The sequence below is a fragment of the Natrix helvetica genome (genome assembly GCF_964273705.1).
Source record: "Natrix helvetica genome assembly, chromosome: Z".
Taxonomy (NCBI): domain Eukaryota; kingdom Metazoa; phylum Chordata; class Lepidosauria; order Squamata; family Natricidae; genus Natrix; species Natrix helvetica.
The window spans coordinates 137054213-137075843 of record NC_138554.1 but is presented as its reverse complement, the minus strand read 5'-3'; the positions used below and the strand labels follow the sequence as shown (position 1 = coordinate 137075843).

Here is a 21631-nt window from a genome sequence, read left to right as displayed (position 1 = left end):
GAAATAATTTCGTTCTCTGTTTTGCACACACTTTTCTAAAGGCAGAGAGGAACGTGGCTCTTTAATCCAGATTTATGGCATTTGCGTCCCCTGTTATTGGATTTCAGTGTCTATGGAAAATCGGTAGAGTGGCTTCTTGTAATTGTGGCCTGTGGGCAACACACACGAATGGGATAAATTCTGTTTTTGGCTTTGCAGAGTTAACAATGCAGACATGAAATTTGTCGTCCATCCCATTGTTGGGAAAATCCTGACCTCATTTGAGTGGGTAGGGCCAGCCTAACCTCCCATTCAGACCTTAGCATTTCCCAATATTAAACATGCTACCTCCCCAGGCCCTCAAATTTGCAATCACTGATTTAGGGGTACAGAGGAGGGATAGAGAGTGTATTAGTTGACATATATAGAGCAGTGTTTCTCTTGGCCATTTTAAAATGGGTGGACTTCAACTTCCAGAATTCCCAGACTGCTCAGAAGTCCTGCTCTGAATCTCCAGCCTGCTAAAAAGTCCACCCATGCTGGCTGAGGAATTCTGGGAGTTGAAGTCCACTGATACTGGCTAGGGAATTCTTGGACATGAGGTTAACTCATATTGGCTGAGGAATTCCAGAAGTTAAAATCCACCCATGCTGGCTAGGGAATTCTGGGAATTGAAGTCCACTTATGCTGGCTAGGGAATTCTTGGACTTGAGGTTAACTCATATTGGCTGGGGAATTCCAGAACTTAAAATCTACTGATGCTGCCTAGAGAATTCTGAGAATTGAAGTCCACTTATGCTGGCTTGGGAATTCTGGAAGTTAAGGTCCACTGTTGCACGCCTAAGGAATTCTGGGAATTGAAGTCACCCAGTGGTGAAATTCAATTTTTTTTACTACCACTTCTGTGGGCGTGCCTTGGTGGACATGTCAGGGGAAGGATATTGCAAAATCCCTATTCCTTCCCCACTCCTGGGAGAAGGATATTGCAAAATCTGCATTCCCACCCTACTCTGGGGCCAGCCAGAGGTGGTACTTGCCGGTTCTCCGAACTACTCACAATTTCCGCTACCGGTTTTCCAGAACTGGTCAGAATCTGCTGAATACCACCCCTGAGTCCACCCATCTTAAAGTGACCAAAGTTGAGAAACATTGCAAGAATTACAGATCCGTATCCCCCGTTGATCATGAAATCTACCATCCAATTAACCCTCATATTAATGTTTTTGTTCTCAACTGCCATTAAATCCCTCCTCCCTTGTGATTATATGTTGCATTTTATGGTTGTCTATATAGCCTCATTAATTTTCCATTCTGTTCTTTCACTTTTCTTAGTCCTACCCTTCCTGCTAAGGTTGTCATGAGAAAATCAGAAGGAAGGAAGCTATATTGCTAGGGGACTACTACCAGTATTAAGAAAAAGTATCCCGTAAATATCCTTCTTTTTATCCTGCAGGAACGAAGGGGAATAAATATAGTCAATCAATGTCAACATCCTGGCTGAACCCTGGGGGAAAAAAAAACAAAAAACCCAGCTAGGTCACAAAGACTTAAAATCCACCCTGCGACTTCTTTTTCCTTGTTGTGTCACGTGGGAGCTAATTCAGTTTTAATTGCTTTTGAACTTCAGCCATCTCTCAATTGCCCAACCAGTGCCTCTAGCCTTTTCACCTCCCTCCCTCCTCTGACACTCCTCTACAGTCGTGTTCTCGTTTTGGTTGCCAGTTGCGCTCTTTCCGTCCAGCGCTCCCACAAAAAGGACTTGGTGGCTTGGTGATTTCCTTGGGAAGCCCTCGAGGGAATTCCTGATGTACACCGGGATCCAGGTCTCCCTTGGAGCACAATGCAGTGCTTCAGGAAACAGCCCAAACTAAGCAAATCCCAAGAAATTCTGCTCGTGGAAGAGAGCCGGAAAGTAGCTACTTTGAATGGGCAAAGGCTGGGTAAGACTCTGCCAACCAGGGCGGTGGCTGGTTTTCATGTCTCAGATTCACCTTTAAGTTAATAACCTTAAAGTCAGATTTTAATCTTGTTTTGATTGTTTTCCTTCTTTCAAGACGGAGATCCCTGGGACTTGGGTACCCATCACCTGTGAAGGAAATCATTGTTGTTGTGATGGTTATTGTTGGTCAGGAACTACCAAAGGGACACTCGGTCACCGAATGTTCCTGCAAGTGGGCTGCGGTGTTTGTTTGACTTCGTGCAGTACCCAAAATAGGTGCTGTGTGATTATTGCTGCGTTGCATGAAGGATTGTTCAGATATAATCGCTGCCTGAAACGGAGACAGGAAATCTCAGTTTCCTTGTGTGTGGAGCGGTGGGGGAACAGAGGGGGTAGTTGAGGATTGTTGTCAATCTCATTGCTTCGGTTGTTTTTGTGTTTTCTGGTCTTATTTGTGGGAATATTTAGAAAAACAAGGCAAAAAAAGGTTCCCTGCTTCAGGTTTTGCAACCTTCACTATCGAAGCCCGCGCATAATCTTGGTTTATAACAAGTCGTGTTGGGAGGATATGAAAGTAAAGATTTCTTCCACTTGAGATGAAAATTTCTTGGCAGTTGTATGGATGTATATGGCAGATATCTTTTTCTGGAATACACACACACACACACACACACACACACACACACATTTATTTATTTACAATCTAGTTCAGGGGTCACCAATCTTTTTGATCTCAGGGACCACTAAATTCATAATTTTAAATCCCGCGAACCACTAATATGATTTTTTTTTTAAAAAAAAGATAAACAGTATTTAGTGCATTGTAAAAAATGTAAATAATTTTTCTGCAGACCACCAAAATGTTCTCATGGACCACTGGTTGGTGACCACTGGTTTAATTCATGCCCTTGGGATTGCTGAGTGGTCTTCCATCCAAATACTAAATCAGGTCTGACTCTTCTTAGCTTTTGGTGATCAACAATATTAACTATGTGTTGAATTACAGAAATATCGCGGGGCTGTGATTCTTACTTTAAGTTACTCTAATTTTTAAAGAGAGGATTAATGGGGGGGGGGCTTCATTTGGGAGAGAACTTTTGAATTTATTTAAGGAGCTTATTAAAATCCTGTTGCTCAACCGGAGCCCTGAGAAGGGCAGCCTCTTTTCTTAAGTGGGCAAAAGAAACATTTTCAACCGGTGGCTCCCAATAATGTATAGTGCAAAGATCAGTGGATGGGAAAGTGTAGTCTAGCAATGTGGAAAGCAAGATGTCAGTGCTGTTGACTGGGTGGGAAGTTAAAACAATTTCAAAGTTTGCCAAGAAAACAGAACTAGTTCTTGAAGCCGTTGTTTCTTAGTGGTCCTAGAAAGAATCTGAAATATGCTTGGGTAGAACAATGCTTGCCTGGCTCCTGATTTATCCTAGACTAGCCAATAACACGGCGTTGCCTGGATATTTATTAATAGGGGGGAAATGTCCTGAACAAACGTAATTTCTAATATTGGATTTTCCCCCTTACCAGAGGGAGCCCCCTTGTGGAGTATCGTGAAGCCGTTACCATGGCAACTCCACTGCACTGTACAGTAGAAGCCATTTTAAGGCACAACAGGCTGTATCTTAACAGAACACACATCCCAAGGGGTTTTAGGTGAGGTCTTATCCCCACAGTATTTGTTTCCAGAGAGCAAGTCATCTGTATACCAAGTACACAAAGGATTCTACATGGTGAATGCCAGCTTGCGGTCTCCCTAGCTGCAAAGCAGATAAAGAATTCTCTGGAACAAAGTTTCATAATCTTGGCAACTTTAAGATAGGTGGACTTCAACACTCAGAATTTCCTAATCACCATGCATGGATTTTAACACCAAGAATTCACCAACATAGACTTAGCATGCTAGCTGGGGAATTCTGGGAATTAAAGTCCACCTACCAGTTGCTAAGGTTGTAACATATTATTGTAGTTTCTGGCATTTGCTTTATTGCAATCTGAAGATGTGGCCTTTTGCTTGTTGCTTTAAAATCTGGGAACCACTCTGCCAGTGTAGCTAATGAAGGGCAACATCTGACCACAAGTTGATGCACATGTTGATGATGTCATCATGTAAATTTTGCAGAATGCATACTTGCATCAGACATTGTGACACATGTACTGTACATAATTAGGACATTTGCCTAAATCATCATGGTGAGCTTAGAGGCATGTTGATGTCACTGTGCTTTGCTACAGATGTTACTGCAATGCTGGAAATTTACAGTTGGCCCTGGATGTGCTGAGTGGTTGCCTATTCTTGGCCCATGATCACATAGGTGGCTCCAATCTCTAGAAAGACACTGACTTGATGTCTTTTTAAAGACAACTTTTCTGGATCCTATCACTCCTCCAGTTCTTTACTGCTGATAGATATGTTTTCTGAGCCAAAAGTTTGTGTGCAAAATGGCAAAATCTCTTCTAGACAAGGTAGACTTGAGTTAACATGGCTGCCTTACGGAGTAACAGAACAAGAGAATTAAATTAAAGGAACCTTGGAGATCTTCTAGTCCCACTGATCAGGCAGAAAGCTCTATTCTATTTTAGACATATGGCTGTCCAGTTTCTTCTTAAAACTTCCAGTGATGGAGAGTACCCACAACTTCTGTTTATGAAGTGTATTGGAAGTGGTGACCCCTTGAGAGCTGTATGCAATGAAATTTCATTTTAATGTACGACGATTCGTGTACCTTCAAAGTGACAAAGTTATTCTAAAGTTATTCTAAATTCTGGAGGCAAGTCGTTCCACCGATTTGTTGTTCTAACTATCAGGAAATGTCTCCTTATTTCCCGGTTGTTTTTTTCCTTGATGAGTTCCCATCCATTGTTTCCTGTCTTTCATTCTGGTGCTTTTGAGGTTAATCCCCTCTTCTTTATGGCAACTCCTTAGATATTGGAACACTGCTATCATGTCATCTCTCATCCTTCTTTTCCAATCTGACTTTCGGTTGGGTTTGTGGATTGGAATGTGCTCCAAGAAGAATTGACTTCTGAGTCACCTGAAGGAAACGATCTTCAAAGATGTGGTCCTTGACAGTTCCAGAAATAGAATCTGTGCAAGGGAGGTTCTTAGCATAGGAATCCAATAGAAGCCACAATCATGTTCTGTGTTGCACAATTCCACCACCTAAGTGATACCAATGATGCAATTTGCATCAGTTGTCACATCTTTGAGATTATCCAGTTTAGGAAATCCATTTCCCAAGAACTCTTCTTTAATCAGATAATCTGGGGGAATAAAAACTCAGAAGTCTGATTTTTTTTGGGGGGGGGGCTCTTCTCTTCCTTTTATATCCCAGACGGTCAGGAACGATGAAATCTTGAGTCTTTTCCTAATGCTTTCTCTCTGTTCTTGTCTCAAAGCATAATTACCCACCATTTTTTGCTGTAAAACTTTCTCAGTACCGGTAGTTTCTCTGAGGTTACCTCTATGGCTCTCAACAAATGTGTATATTTGGCATCATGACGTGACATGCATCCTGTCACTTGCTTCTCTCTTGGTGCCCAGGGTGCTCAATATCATGGCAATGGTCTATTTGAGCTCTACAATGATCTTGTGGAACTTTCCTTCCAATAGCACCTGTAAACAGCTTAGAGAGAACATCTGGGCTGAGGATGCCCACATCTATCTGTCATTGTGAGACATCTTCCTGTTCTGTCAGGTGAAATAGTGGAATGTTTTGAAGAGGTGTCTTGGCTGAGTTATTCAACATCTATACCTTCCTGGTTTCATTGAGAAATATTCTCCAGGATAGTCTGTCCCTGATCTGGCTTCTTAAGGCTTACACCCATCAATGCTCTAATTGAGATCATCCACCTTGGTGCTGGTTGTCTTCTTTTTTCCTTCCACCATCCTCGGTATTATAGACTAATTAAGTGTCAGGGAATTGTGCAGCCTATGTCCAAATGGAGTCAGAGACCCTGACTCGAACTTCTAGTTTTATCTAAATGAATAGATTTTACATTTATATTTTCAGCAAAAAAGATAGTTAGGCACATCACTACATCATGAAGTAAATTGTGAGGTAAATCACAGAACAGCATACAGAGCACACAGAAGAAAAAGGCGGGAAAAAGTGAAACCTCCCCCTTTACAGTAAGCAACCAATCATAATGTAGATTGCCTCACGCAGGAGCCCTCACTCTCCAACCAATCAACTACAACTGTGTGTTTTGGCTCATTATACAGTTTGGGAAATGGAACGCCTACGAGAAAACAAACTTAGCACCAAGAACTCTCAAATCTCCATATTCAGGAAGAGTCTACCCCTGAACAGTATGGAAGCAAAAGAAAGAACTCTGGACATATTTTACCAAGAGTATAACTTTATTGAAAATTCCATGTGGGTGCAGAAGCGGAAAAGCCAATTCTAACATTTTTGCGTGCAAACAGCATAGGAAAACATTCCCTTTCACCCTGGTCTTCCCACTATCCATTGTCTAGCCAATCGGTTACACTTGCGTTGTTTTGGGAATGGTCTCTCCACCTCAGACTTTTCCAGCCGATAACCTTGGGGTGCTGGATCTGTCTCAGGCTTCAGGTTGGCACACTTGCATTCCCCTACCATCCCCAATACCCTCCTTCCATTCAAGTGCCTTCCTTCCCCCTCCCCATTGCTGCTGTCTGTTTGTGAGCAGGGTTCGCGTTGCGAGCCAACATAAGGTTACACCGGCAGAATGTTGCAAGTCTGGAAATACATTGCTCCCCCTCGCCTTTAGAGGAGGTCCTCAACTTACAACCATTCGCTTAATGACCGTTTGAAGTTGCAACAGCATGAAAAAAGTACCGTATTTTTTGGAGTATAAGACGCACCAAGATTTTGAAGAGGCAATTTTTTTAAAAAAGTTTTTGCACTCTACAGACCTCCCCAAAGCGGCCCGTTTTTTGATAAAACGGGCCTGCTTTATGTCACAAAAGGGCATGCATAGCCTTTAGGAGGCTTATAGAGTGGTCCTGGGTTTAGGATTAGGGTCCATTTTTGCTCATTTTTGTCCTCCCTAGCCCCCAGCAGCACTCTGGAAGCCTATTTCCAAAAGCACCAGAGGGCAGAACAAGAAGCAATGAACGGATCAAGAAGAGAAGCAACCTAGAAGTAAGGAGAAATATCCTGACAGTGAGAACTATTAGCCAGTGAAACACCTTCAGAAAACGATGGTTGTTTCCTCACTGGAGGCTTTTAAAAAGAAATTGGACAGCCATTTGTCTGAAATGGTATATAGGGTTTCCTGCCTGAGCAGGGGGTTGGACTAGAAGACCTCCAAGGTGACTTCCAACTTGGTTAAATCACCAGGAATGTGGCAGTATTGTAGTCCAAGGTCTGGGGCAAGGGTAAAATCCAGCAGGTTCTGACAGGTTCTGGAGAACTGCTAGTGGAAATTTTGAGCAGTTTGGAGAACCGGCAAATACCACCTCTGGCTGGCCCCAGAGTGGGGAGGGAATGGGGATTCTGCAGTATCCTTCCCCTGCCATGCCCATCAAGCCACACCCAGAGAACAGGTAGTAAAAATTTTGGAATTTCACCACAGTCTGGGGGAGGAGGGGCAGGCACCCGTGTGATCCTAAAAAGCTTTAAATGCAACTCATAAATGCCTTAAGAGAGCTGGCACCAAATGACACGTTTAATGCCAACAATGAGGAAAATAATTATATGCATGCCACAGTAGCAGTACAGTAATGTCAACTGTATAGAATTATTCCAGGGTAAAATTAGATGAATCATACATGGCTTTGTTCTGACTCTGCCATTCTTTTAGTTAAGGTAATAATAATTATTTTTTTGAGCTGAGCTTGGCCTCTTGTGGATGGACATGCCTATGTATTTTTCTTGGGAGAAACACAGGAGTTGTTTACTGCAGGTGGACTTACAACAGTTCATTTACGACTGTTTGAAGTTACAACAGCACTGGAAAAGTGACTTGGGACTTAGCAGCCATTGCAGCATCCCCATGGTTATGTGATCAAAATTCAGAGGCATGGCAACTGGCATGTTTTTATGGTGGTTGCAGTGTCCCGGGGCCATGGGATCCCCTTTTGTGACAAGCAAAGACAATGGGGAAGCCAGATTCACTTAACAACCGTGTCACTAACTGAACAACTGCAGAGATTCACTTAATACCTTTGGAAAGAAAGGCTGTAAAATGGGGAAAATTTACTTAACTGTGTCACCTAGCAACAAAAATGTTGGACTCAATTATAGCCATAAGTCGAGGACTGCCAATATGGCCTTCCCCTGGAATATTGTATATATCTCCCCCTCTATCCTACAGCTTGGGGATTACCCAATACTGCATTCAGTTCTGGTCGCCACGATGTAAAAGATGTGGAGACTCTAGAAAGAGTGCAGAGAAGAGCAACAAAGAGGATTAGGGGACTGGAGACTAAAACATATGAAGAACGGTTGCAGGAACTGGGTATGTCAGCTTAAGAGAAAGAAGGACTAGGGGAGACATGATAGCAGTGTTCCAATATCTCAGGGGTTGCCACAAAGAAGAGGGAGTCAAACTATTCTCCAAGGCACCTGAGGGCAGAACAAGAAGCAATGGGTGGAAACTAATCAAGGAGAGAAGCAACTTAGAACTGAGGAGAAATTTCCTGACAGTTACAGCAATTAATCAATGGAACAACTTGCCTCTAGAAGTTGTGAATGCTCCAGCATTGGAGGTTTTTAAGAAGAGGTTGGATATCCATTTGTCTGAAGTGGTGTAGGGTTTCCTGCCTGAGCAAGGGGTTGGACTAGAAGATCTCCAAGATCCCTTCCAACTCTTCTATTCTATTCTATTCTATTCTATTCTATTCTAAATGCTCTGTTGTCTTCCTTTCAAATGCTAATAAGTTCCACTACCTCCCCTACCAGCTCAATAGGTCCTGCCAGGGAAATAATTAAAAACAGGTGCAGTGAAGCTAGTTCCAGGTAGCTTCCTAAAGCAGTTGGCTTTGGTTTTCTCCTGTTTTCCAACTTTGCTGGTGTGGGATTACCTGGAGGATCAAGCTCTAATCCAGTCTGATCCCTTTTCAAGGCCACACAAGGTGGAAAATGTATCCCTGCTTGCAAATGCTTCAAATAAGCACATAGGATGCTTTTACTGTAAACTATCTGTGTAGAAATTTCTTTCCCCATGTAAGTGGGGCTGGTGGAAAGCTGAAAGCAAATTTTTGACATAAAGTTGCTGCCTTAAGCATTTAGAAACAACTATTTTTTTAAAAAAAAAGTGCATAGTTTTATTTCTGACCAGGTAAAAGAACATATAGAGGCAATCCTTAATTTACTACCACTCGTTGGAAGTTGCAACAGCAGTGAAAAAATGGACTTATTAGTATTTCTCACACTTAACAATCATTGCAGCATTCCATGGCCACCTGATCAAAATTCAGCTGCTTGGGAACTGAGTCATATTTATGATGGTTGCATTATCCCTGGGTTGTTGTGATTCCCTTTTGTGACCTTCTAACACACGTGGTGGCTCAGTGGCTAAGACGGTGAGCTTGTCAATCAGAAAGATCAGCAGTTCGGCAGTTTGAATCCCTAATGCCACGTAACGGAGTGAGCTCCCGTGACTTGTCCCGGCTTCTGCCAACCTAGCAGTTCGAAAGCACGTAAAAAATGCAAGTAGAAAAATAGGGACCATCTTTGGTGGGAATGGAACAGCGTTCTGTGCGGCTTCGGCATTTAGTCATGCCGGCCACATGACCACGGAGACATCTTCGGACAGCGCTGGCTCTTCGGCTTTGAAATGGAGCTGAGCACCGCCCCCTAGAGTCAGGAACGACTAGCACAAATATGCGAGAGGAACCTTTGCCTTTACCTTAACAAGCAAAGTCAATGGAGAAGCCAGATTCACTTAACAGCTGTATTGCTAACACAGTAATTCCCTTAACTGGCAAGAAAAGTTCTAAAATGTTGCAAAGCTCACTTAACAACTGCCTTGCTTAGCAATGGGAATTTTGCGCACCTGATACGGGTAGTCCTTGATTTACAATCACCATTGGGACCAAAAAAATTCCGGTGCTAAGCAAGGCGGTTGTTAAGTGAGCAAATTGCTGCATTTGTTAAGTGAATCAAATGGTCATTAAGCAAATCCGGTTCTCCTATTGATTTTGCTGGAAGATTTCAAATGACAATCATGTAACCCAGGGATCACCGTAACCACTTAAAGGCCCTAAATTTTGACCCCATGAACCACAGGGATGCTACAATGGTCATAAGGGTGAGTGCTGGTCACTAAAAGAAATGGTTGTAAGTCCAGATTTACCTGTACAGGAGTTAGTTGTTGTTGTTAGTTGCAAAATTGTGTCCAACCCATTGCAACCCCATGGACCATGTTCCTCCAGGCCTTCCTGTCTTCTACCTTCCTCTGGAGTCCATTGAAGCTCATACCTATTGTTTTGGTGACGCCATCCAGCCACCTCCTTCTCTGCCATCCCCTTCTTCTTTTGCCCTCAATCTTTCCCAGCATTAGGCTCTTCTCCAGGGAGTCCTTCCTTCTCATTAGGTGGCCAAAGTCTTTGAGTTTCCTCTTCAGGATCTGGCCTTCTAAAGAGCAGTCAGGGTTGATCTCCTCTAGGACTGACCGGTTGGATGGCCTTGCAGTCCAAGGGACTCAATGCAGGAGTCTTCTTCTCCAGCACCAGAGTTCAAAGGCCTCCATTCTTTCTTATGCTCAGCCTTCCTTATGGTCCAACCTTCACAGCCATCCATTGCAACTGGGAAAACCACAGCCTTGACTGTACTTTTGTTGGCAGGGTGACATCTCTGCTTTTTAGGATGCTGGCCAGATTTGCCATCACTTTCCTCCCCAGGATCAGTGTCTTTTAATTTCTTGGCTGCAGTCCCCATCTGCGGTGATCTTGGGGCCCAGGAAAATAAAATCTATCACTCCCTCCATTTCTTCCCCATCTATTTGGCAGGAATTGAGAGTGCCAGATGCCATGATCATAGTTTTCTTAACGTTGAGTTTCAAGCCAACTTTTGCACTCTCCTTGTCCAGGAATTACAATGCCTCAAATGTGGAAAGCAAGACCTGTGTGTTAATTGTCACATTGTTGCTCCTCAGGTTTGCAAGACGACCATGACCTCAAGTTCCTGCTGCGGGGAAGTCACCTCTTGAAAGTCAAGTCCACTTCCTGGAGAAGAGAGAGGTTTTACAAGCTCCAGGAAGACTGCAAGACCATATGGCAGGAATCCAAGAAGATGCTTCGATCCCCAGAGTCACAGCTTTGTAAGTATTTGGCTATCGCACTCTGGGTATACCATCCTATAATAGAGTTATCGCAAAGGTGCTTTTTCAAAACTCAGCAGGACAGTTTTTTCCTTGAGGAAAGAAAAAGATGTTTCACTTCTCATCTGAGAAGCTTCATCCATTCTGCTGGATGGTGGGTGGGGATGCAAGGATTGTATTTCATCTGGTCATTAGCACGCTTTCTGAGAGCCGTTGAAGCCACTTGGAGTTTATCTGCACCAGGGGTGAAATCCAGCAGGTTCTGGAGAACTGGTAGCGGAGACTTTGAGTAGTTCAGAGAACCGGTAGTGGAAATTTTAAGTAGTTCAGAGAACCGGTAGCGGAAATTTTAAGTAGTTCAGAGAACCGGTAGCGGAAATTTTGAGTAGTTCAGAGAACCGGTAGTGGAAATTTTAAGTAGTTCAGAGAACCGGTAGTGGAAATTTTGAGTAGTTCAGAGAACTGGTAGCGGAAATTTTAAGTAGTTCAGAGAACTGCTAGCGGAAATTTGGAGTAGTTCAGAGAACCGGTAGTGGAAATTTTAAGTAGTTCAGAGAACCGGTAGTGGAAATTTTAAGTAGTTCAGAGAACCGGTAGTGGAAATTTTGAGTAGTTCAGAGAACCGGTAGCGGAAACTTTGAGTAGTTCAGAGAACCAGTAGTGGAAACTTTGAGTAGTTCAGAGAACCGGTAGCGGAAATTTTGAGTAGTTCAGAGAACCGGTAGTGGAAATTTTGAGTAGTTTGGAGAACCGGTAGTGGAAATTTTAAGTAGTTCAGAGAACCGGTAGTGGAAATTTTAAGTAGTTCAGAGAACCGGTAGTGGAAATTTTGAGTAGTTCAGAGAACCGGTAGCGGAAACTTTGAGTAGTTCAGAGAACCGGTAGCGGAAACTTTGAGTAGTTCAGAGAACCAGTAGTGGAAACTTTGAGTAGTTCAGAGAACCGGTAGCGGAAATTTTGAGTAGTTCAGAGAACCGGTAGTGGAAATTTTGAGTAGTTTGGAGAACCGGTAGCGGAAACTTTGAGTAGTTCAGAGAACCGGTAGTGGAAACTTTGAGTAGTTCAGAGAACCGGTAGTGGAAATTTTGAGTAGTTCAGAGAACTGGTAGCGGAAATTTTAAGTAGTTCAGAGAACCGCTAGCGGAAATTTGGAGTAGTTCAGAGAACCGGTAGCAGAAATTTTAAGTAGTTCAGGGAACCGGTAGTGGAAATTTTAAGTAGTTCAGAGAACTGGTAGCGGAAACTTTGAGTAGTTCAGAGAACCGGTAGCGGAAACTTTGAGTAGTTCAGAGAACCGGTAGCGGAAATTTTAAGTAGTTCAGAGAACCGGTAGTGGAAATTTTAAGTAGTTCAGAGAACCGGTAGCGGAAACTTTGAGTAGTTCAGAGAACCGGTAGCGGAAACTTTGAGTAGTTCAGAGAACCGGTAGCGGAAACTTTGAGTAGTTCAGAGAACCGGTAGCGGAAACTTTGAGTAGTTCAGAGAACCGGTAGCGGAAACTTTGAGTAGTTCAGAGAACCGGTAGCGGAAACTTTGAGTAGTTCAGAGAACCGGTAGCGGAAACTTTGAGTAGTTCAGAGAACCGGTAGCGGAGACTTTGAGTAGTTCAGAGAACCGGTAGTGGAAATTTTAAGTAGTTCAGAGAACCGGTAGCGGAAATTTTAAGTAGTTCAGAGAACCGGTAGCGGAAATTTTGAGTAGTTCAGAGAACCGGTAGTGGAAATTTTGAGTAGTTCAGAGAACTGGTAGCGGAAATTTTAAGTAGTTCAGAGAACTGCTAGCGGAAATTTGGAGTAGTTCAGAGAACCGGTAGTGGAAATTTTAAGTAGTTCAGAGAACCGGTAGTGGAAATTTTAAGTAGTTCAGAGAACCGGTAGTGGAAATTTTAAGTAGTTCAGAGAACCGGTAGTGGAAATTTTGAGTAGTTCAGAGAACCGGTAGCGGAAACTTTGAGTAGTTCAGAGAACCAGTAGTGGAAACTTTGAGTAGTTCAGAGAACCGGTAGCGGAAATTTTGAGTAGTTCAGAGAACCGGTAGTGGAAATTTTGAGTAGTTTGGAGAACCGGTAGCGGAAACTTTGAGTAGTTCAGAGAACCGGTAGTGGAAACTTTGAGTAGTTCAGAGAACCGGTAGTGGAAATTTTGAGTAGTTCAGAGAACTGGTAGCGGAAATTTTAAGTAGTTCAGAGAACCGCTAGCGGAAATTTGGAGTAGTTCAGAGAACCGGTAGCAGAAATTTTAAGTAGTTCAGGGAACCGGTAGTGGAAATTTTAAGTAGTTCAGAGAACTGGTAGCGGAAACTTTGAGTAGTTCAGAGAACCGGTAGCGGAAACTTTGAGTAGTTCAGAGAACCGGTAGCGGAAATTTTGAGTAGTTCAGAGAACCGGTAGTGGAAATTTTAAGTAGTTCAGAGAACCGGTAGCGGAAACTTTGAGTAGTTCAGAGAACCGGTAGCGGAAACTTTGAGTAGTTCAGAGAACCGGTAGCGGAAACTTTGAGTAGTTCAGAGAACCGGTAGCGGAAACTTTGAGTAGTTCAGAGAACCGGTAGCGGAAACTTTGAGTAGTTCAGAGAACCGGTAGCGGAAACTTTGAGTAGTTCAGAGAACCGGTAGCGGAAACTTTGAGTAGTTCAGAGAACCGGTAGCGGAAACTTTGAGTAGTTCAGAGAACCGGTAGCGGAAATTTTAAGTAGTTCAGAGAACCGGCAAATGCCACTTATGGTTGGCTCCAGACTGGGGTGGAAAAGAGATTTTGCAGTATCCTTCCCCTGCCGCGCCCACTAAACTTCATCCACCAAGCCACACCATACCCACCAAGCTATGCCCACAGAACTGGTAGTAAAAGAATTTGAATTTCACTACCGATCTGTGCCCTCCATCCAGCGGTGGGCTGCTACGGGTTCGGCCAGGTTCGGGAGAACCCGTAACTCACGTTATGGTCAGTTTGGAGAAACTCCAAATCCCCACCCTGCCCCTCCCTCCCCTCCCAGGAGTCACCATGCGTCCCGTTTTAAATGCAAGGTAAATGGAGGGCTCGGGGAGGGGAAAAGGGGCTTCCTGGAAGTTCCGGAAGGCCTGTTTCTGGCCAGAGGATCAAGAAAAGCCTCTGGAGCCTGGAAAAGGCGAAAATGCCCCTCCTCTGCAGTGGTGCAGGAGGCCAACTAGGCCACACCCACCCTGGCCACGCCCACCCAGCAACCAGGCAGAGAGCCCATTGCTGAAATTTTTGAAGCCCACCCCTGCCTCCGTCGTATCAGAACCATCCTTCCGTTTCTCACCATCCAATCAGAACTGACGTAACTTCTTGGAGGAAAAGCGAAACTACTTCTTCCTACTCAAATAAGAAAACAAAGTTTTATTACTTTTTGAAAAAGCACCTTTGGGCCAACCATGACCTGGATGACTGAGAATATTCCATGGAATAAGGAAAGAATATTATTTGCACCCCCGCCCCCTATTTTATTAAGGAAGATTCATGATTGAGCATGAATAGGCAGCTCAAACCAGCCACCCTCTGCAACGTGCCAGAAATCTGTTTAAATATTGAAATAGTTTGTGCAACAAACTGTATTGCGGTTTGAGTTGGCTGCCAGCTCCCACAACGGGGTGAGTAGAGTCTAATGCAGCATTCCAAATAAGCCTTGAACGGATGTAAAAACAATATTATTTAAGTTTGCACAATGTATTTAATTTTTGGCATTTAACCATTTGGTGGGTGGTGTGTAATTGAGCAGTCTTTGATCAAAATTGATTGCCCTGTCAAATACAATTTGCAGATTCAGTTAAATTGAGAAAGATATTCAGGTAGATAGATGGGTAAGTAGGTAGCTGGGTAGGTGGGTGAGTGAATGGGTGGATGAATAGATGGATGGATGAGATAGATGGATGGGTGGATAGATAGAGAAATAGAGGTAGAGATAGATGGATAGAGAGAGGGGGGAGAGGGAGGGAGGGAAAGAGAAATAGAGGGAGAGATAGATGGATAGAGAGAGGAGGGAGAGAGGGAGAGAGAAATAGAAGTAGAGATAGATGGATAGAGAGAGGGGGGAGAGGGAGGGAGGGAGAGAGAAATAGAAGGAGAGATAGATGGATAGAGAGGGGGGAGAGGGAGAGAGAAATAGAGGTAGAGCTAGATGGATAGAAAGAGGGGGAGAGGGAGAGGGAGAGAGAGATTCCCTCATCTGTAGTTGTCCGATCTAAAAATGCATGCCATAAATTAGATTACTGAGAAAGTACAGGTAGTTCTCGATTGTGAATCATTTGTTTAGCAAAGTGACAATGGCACTGACAAAAGTGATTTATCACCAATCTCCACCATTGCTGCATCTCCCTGGCATGTGAAATTCAGGCACTTGGCAATTGGCAATTGGCACATATTTACAACGGTTGCCGCATTCCTGGGTCACATGTTCTGCATTTGTGATCTTCTCAGCTGGCTTCTGAAAGCAATTGCACACATGACCCCCCCCCTGCACTCCCCCGCCACCCACTCCTGCGTCCCCGCGCCCCCCCTCCCATGTCCCCCCACCCCACCGTGCATGCAAGGCAGAGACCCCAAAACTAGCTGGCCGGCGGGAGGCGTGTGGAGCTGAGCTGAGCTGACGGCTTGGGTCCCCGCAGAAAGAGCTCCATGTGCCACTTGGGCACATGGGCCATAGGTTCGCTATCGAGGATAGACTATATCTGTCTCCCTGGGTAGGTTTCATTTTTTACTTAAACTGAATAAACTCCCTAGGTAAGTAGGAAGAGAGTCATTAAGGGGTCCTTGCTCCTGTTGGGAGAAATGTCCTTCTGGGTGCAGCTCCAAGTGGGGAAAAAGACACTGGAAACATGGAGGCTGCTTGGAAAGAAGGTTTTAATGGTGGATAGGATCTCGCGCCTTCAAGATGTTGGGTGAAGGGAACGAAAGGGAAGAGCTGTTGAGAGTCCGTGGGTTTTATACCCTCTCTGGGCTTTGGAATTTGAGCTTGTATTCTGATTGGTTGTTAGATTCCCATGGGACTATGCAGGGGCAACTCTGTCCTGAGTCCCAGGCTTGGTTGAGCCTTGCTGGGTGATGTATTCTTCCCAGGTGCCATGTGGTGAGATGGGTAGAGGGCTAATCTTATCATGTCTTAATCCCATCACTCGAGCTGAAGTGGTGGGGAGGTGGGGCAGGGAACTACAGGAAGCTGCTTTGTCTTTAAAAACATGTTTCTCCTTTACTCATCCAGGGAAATATAATATTCTGCCTTTTAAACATTTTCCAGACTATTTCATTCTTCTAGGAGAGTGGGTGGGTTCTAACTTCCTTCATTCCTAAATCCTTCTTTTAGGTGGGTCATTAAGGGTGAAACCCCTGGTGAACCAGTAAAGATCTTCCTGGGAACTGGTACAAGAACAGCATAAAATATGGGAAACAGGTTGTCTATTGTTGGAAGATTTTTCCACATTGGCATAAATCACTTCACTCCTTTCTCAAACCATCTATCTTCCCTGTCCAAAATGTGAACATTACATACCTCAAAAGAGTGTCCTTTGTTTTTCTTTTCAAACTAATCAAGGAGAGAAGCAACTTAGAAATTAGAAGAAATTATTCTCACTTCTTAAAAGTGAGAATAATTAAGCAGTAGAATAGCTTGCCTACATAAGGGGTGGGTGCTGGGTATATACCTCCCTGGATGTTTATAAAAAGAGATTGGATAACCATTTGTCTGAAATGGTATAGGGTTCCTGTTTGAGCAGGAGGTTGGACTAGAAGACCTCCAAGGTCCCTTCCAACTTTATTGTTCTCTTATTCTGAGTTCATTTTCTTTTTTAAGTGCAGGCATAAATTGAGTATTCTCCAGTTAGAGACTTTAAAATATATTTAAAGTCATGGAAGAACATTCCATGACCCTCCAACCTGGCCTTTGAGAATGTTGATATTTTTTAAAGCCTTCCCATGTTTTTTCTCTGCATTTTTTAAACCCAGTCACGTATATCTGACTTGACTTTCCCTGTTAATCCTACCTTCCGCATTTATTAGTGATTGGCCTTCAAGGAAAACAAACTCAAAAGGCACCCAAGGACAAAGCAAATAAGGGTGTAACTTTGAAATAACAAGAAAAATCTTGCAGCACATTTCCTGCATATATCAGATGTAAGGCACCCTTGAGCCTGACCTCGTTTTTCAAGTATTTAGTAGAATTGTTAATCTGCAAAATTGTTTCTGTTTGGATTTAGGTCAAAGCGATTGCCATAGTTAAGGGGATTTGCAAACAAATAATTCCAGATAATATGTTTCTTTAAGGCTGTTTGATTTAGGCTTCGAAGTTCCAATTGACCACTTTGTTGTTGTTGTTGTTAACTGCAAAGTCATGTCCGACCCATCGCGACCTCATGGACAACGTTCCTCCAGGCCTCCCTGTCCTCTACCATCCTCTGGAGTCCATTGAAGCTCACACTGACTGCTTCAGTGACTCCATCCAGCCACCTCCTTCTCTGTCATCCCCTTCTTCTTTTGCCCCCCATCTTTCCCAGCATGAGGCTCTTCTCCAGGGAGTCCTTCCTTCTCATCTGGTGGCCAAAGGATTTGAGTTTCCTCTTCAGAATCTGGCCTTCTAAAGAGTAGTCAGGCTTGATCTCCTCTAGGACTGACCGGTTGGATCGCCTTGCAGTCTAAGGGACTCACAGAAGTCTTCTTCAGCACCAGAGTTCAAAGGCCTCCATTCTTTGGCGCTCAGCCTTTCTTACGGTCCAGCTTTCACAGTCATCCATTGCAACTGGGAAAAACCAGTTGACCACTAGAGGGCAGGAAAGAAATCCAGAAAAATCTATCAGTTTGCTGCCCTCTTCTGGTCATCTGGAGTTTTGCAAAACCAATTTTGTTTTCTCATATCACAGACCTCAACTTACAATTATTCATTTATTGAATTTTCAAAGCTAAAGCACTAAAAATGTGACTTACAATCTCTCCCCGCACTCATGACCAATGCAGTATTCTCATGGTGACATGATCCAAATTGCCGCCCTTGGCAACCAGCATGAATTTATGATCTTTGCAGCATCCTATGGTCATGTGATCTTCCCAGTTGGTTTCCAGGGATCAAAGTGAACAGGAAACCTAGGTTCTTTAACAACCAGGTAATTCACTTAACAACTGCAATGATTCATCTAATAACCAAAAAGATCATACAATCAGGCATGATCACTTAACAACTACCTCGCTTAGCAGTGGAATTTCCAAGGACTTACTCTATTGTTACTACCACTTTTTCCTAAGTTTCCTGAAAGTTTTGCAATTCACAACAAAGGCAAGAGAATGTTAGCTTCTTTTTTTCAAGTTCTCTTTAGTTTGCTTGTTAAGGCTGTTCATGTTACCACTATCTCCACTTCTAGAACAGTGTTTCTCAGCCTGGGCTACTTGAAGACATGTGGACTTCAAGAATTCCCTAGCCAGTGTGTGCTGACTTGGGGATTTTGGAAGCCCATCTTCAAATGGGAAGCACGATTGTTTAAGTGAATCTGGCTTCCCTATTAACTTTGCTCGTCAAAAGGTCGAAAAAGAGAACCACACTGGAACCGTCATAAATATGAGTCAGTTGCCAAGCATCAGAATTTTGATCACATGACCATGGAGATGTTGCAATGGTCGTAAGTTTGAAAAATGGTCATAAGTCACATTTCTTTCAGTGCTCCTTGTAACTGAACAGCCCCTAAATTAACTGTTGTAATTTGAGGACTACCTTCATGGGTACTATCTCTGTTTTCTTATGTCACGGTTGTAGTTCTTCTGTTTGCTAGTCCTTCCTTTTTGCTATTGTCTCCTGTTCTTTCGCTTCTGTTCCTCTGCCTCCAGATATTGCCACATCCATTATCCAGACTTTTTTTCCCCTTGTTGACAATTGTGAAATCTGGATTGCTTGTTCATTTGAATTCTAAAGTCCCAGAGCAATTTAGCTTCTTCATTTCCTATGACTTTCTCTATTTTATGGTTCCACCAGTTCTTGTCTTGTCAGGCAAATGATATTTCTTGCAGATCTTCCAATGCACCTTTGTTGCTACTTTGTCGTGTCGTTGTTAGTGATCAGTTTGGGCTATCTTCCTGCAACGGCTAACAGCTAATTATTGTTAGAACGTTCTTGTTCTATGTGAAGCTGCTTAACTGGTTTTCCATATTTGGGGTGTTTTGTTTTGGTTTTTGGGTCCAGAGTGTGGCTGGATCGCTAAGGCAAACCCGATTGCAATCTCATTTTTTCCATGGTGGGTTTTCTCATCCATACTTAATGCAAGTTTTCTTCTTCTATTCGGGCATGTTTGCTTAGGGATATCAAACTCAAGACCCGGGGCCGCATTTAGGTCTGGCCTGGGAGACCACCCTGGAAACAGTGAAGGCCCATTCAGTGAAAATGGAGCTCAGGAGGACCACGCATGGATCTCCCAGGCTCCATTTTCAGCTGCGACGGCCTCTTGCAGTCTTGTGCCAGCGAAAACGGAACTGGGGGGAGGCATGCTGTGCTTTCACTGGCAGGGGGGCTGCAGGAGGCCGTCACGGGTGAAAATGGAGCCCGGGGAGGCATGCACACTCCCTCCCCGAGCTCCGTTTTCACTGGCAGAGGGATAGCAAAACTACTAGCAAAAATGGCATTTGATCACAAGGCAAAGGAAGCATTGAGAAATTTATCCACTGGAGACAGTGGATCACCTGAGCCGCACCTGAGCCAACACAGGTGCCCTCGACATGAATGATGTCGAGCTGGCCATGCCCCCTCCCCCAGGTCAAACACAACCCTGATGCGGCCCTCAATGAAATCGAGTTTGAACCCCCCTGGATTAAAAACTTCTATTCCTCTCCATGGGAGGGAAGCAGTACCGTTTCAGATCAGCCCTCTCCTCTTTCTGTTCCATAGGATGTGGAGCCCAGCTTTCTCAAACAGGGCACCACTTTTTCTGCTTGTCACTTCGGCATTAATTCTATCTCTTCCCCAACCTCAACCACGCATGGTGAAAAAGGCGTACAGGCCTTGACTGATGAGCCATCGATTAGTGACTGTTGTAAGTTACAACAGACCTTCCCCTCCAATATACTTACAACCCAGTTGCAACGTTCTGACGGGGGAGATGCCTCACTCAGTGACACGAGTGCATTTCATGCATTTGGGAACCAGCCCGATTTGTGGCTGTTTGCAAGTCACGTCATGTGAATGCAATGGAGAGTGCTTTTGTTGAAAACTGGCATTTTCTTCTGGTTTGGGGTTAAAAACAGCCCATAGCGAACAATGACCGCGGTATTCAATTTACAACTGCAGCATTTGTTTTATAACCATAAAGGTACCTTAACACAGGGCTTCCCAAGTCCTAGGCCATGGACCCAAACTGGGCTGCAGCCAATTTGGAATTGGGCTGTGCAAGTGGCTGACTCCCTTTTGTGCGTGTAAAGTTTCATTTGCTTAAGCAGGTGCCCACCACTTGTGCAAATGGCACTGCATGCACTCGTGTGTGCCTGCTTCTTCCCCAGAACCATCCCCTCTCCCCTGTCCCCCCTGTCGGGCAGTGGTGGGATTCATTTTTTTTTACTTTCGGTTCTGTGGGCGTGGCTTGGTGGCCTTGGCAGGGAAAGGATACTGTAAAATCCCCATTCCCTCCTGATCAGCTGGGACTTGGGAGGCAGAGAATAGAAGGGGGCGGGGCCAGCCAGAGTTGGTATTTGCGGGTTCTCCGAACTACTCAAAATTTCTGCTACCGGTTCTCCAGAACTGGTCAGAACCTGCTGAATACCAGCTCTGCTGTCGGGCCACCAAGATGGACAGATTGGTGACCACTGCCTTAATAACTTTTGCAAAATTGGTAGAAAAACTATGTCTAGTCACATGGTGACTTTATTACAACCATTATAACTTACAACTGTTCAGATAGGCCTTGACTTACGACCACAGTTGAGCTCAAAATTTGTTGCTAAGCAAGGCAGTTATTAATTGAATTATGTCCTATATACAACCTTTCTTGACCCACGTGTTAAGTGAATCACATCAGTTGTTAAGTTAGTAACGTGGTCGTTAAGTGAATCTGGCTTCCCGGTTGACCTTGCTTGTCAGTAGTTCTCAAAAGGGGATCACGTGACCTCGTGACACTGCAACTGTCATAAATACGAGTCAGTTGCCCGTTGTCCGAATTTTGATCACGTGATCCTGGGGGTGCTTGCAACGGCCCTTAAGTAGGGGGGGGGGAAATCATTTAGTTCCTTTTTCTGCGCCATTGTGCCTTTGAAAGTCTAAAACTTTTATCAGCTCTTCCTGCAGATAACTGAAAAGTGGGAGATGTCGTAAAAGAAAAATGGGATGAACAGCCTGAATGTTCTTTGTGGCTGTGCTTGGGGAAGCAAATCAGTACAGCCGCATCATTTGGCTATGCATTTCCTAAGAAATATCCTTGATTTTGGCTTACTTAGATAATGGTTGACATCTTATCTGTCCAGATGGAGATGCTAAGCAGTGGAATTTGCTAACA

The 21631-nt window shown here is 43.9% G+C and overlaps 1 protein-coding gene across 2 annotated transcripts in view; it reads left to right on the top strand.

The window, feature by feature from the left end:
- The window catches only part of PLCD1 (phospholipase C delta 1), a 72759-nt gene that overhangs the window by 20687 nt on the left and 30441 nt on the right, over positions 1–21631 (top strand). Inside the window, exons 1-2 of one of the 2 annotated variants that reach the window (XM_081970203.1) lie at positions 1762–1919; positions 11000–11164. In XM_081970203.1, coding sequence (XP_081826329.1) covers positions 1820–1919; positions 11000–11164 — 265 coding nt within the window. In that variant the 5' untranslated portion in view covers positions 1762–1819. Of the gene's footprint in view, positions 1–1761; positions 1920–10999; positions 11165–21631 lie in introns of those variants that run through there. The other variant, XM_081970204.1, reaches the window with a different exon arrangement.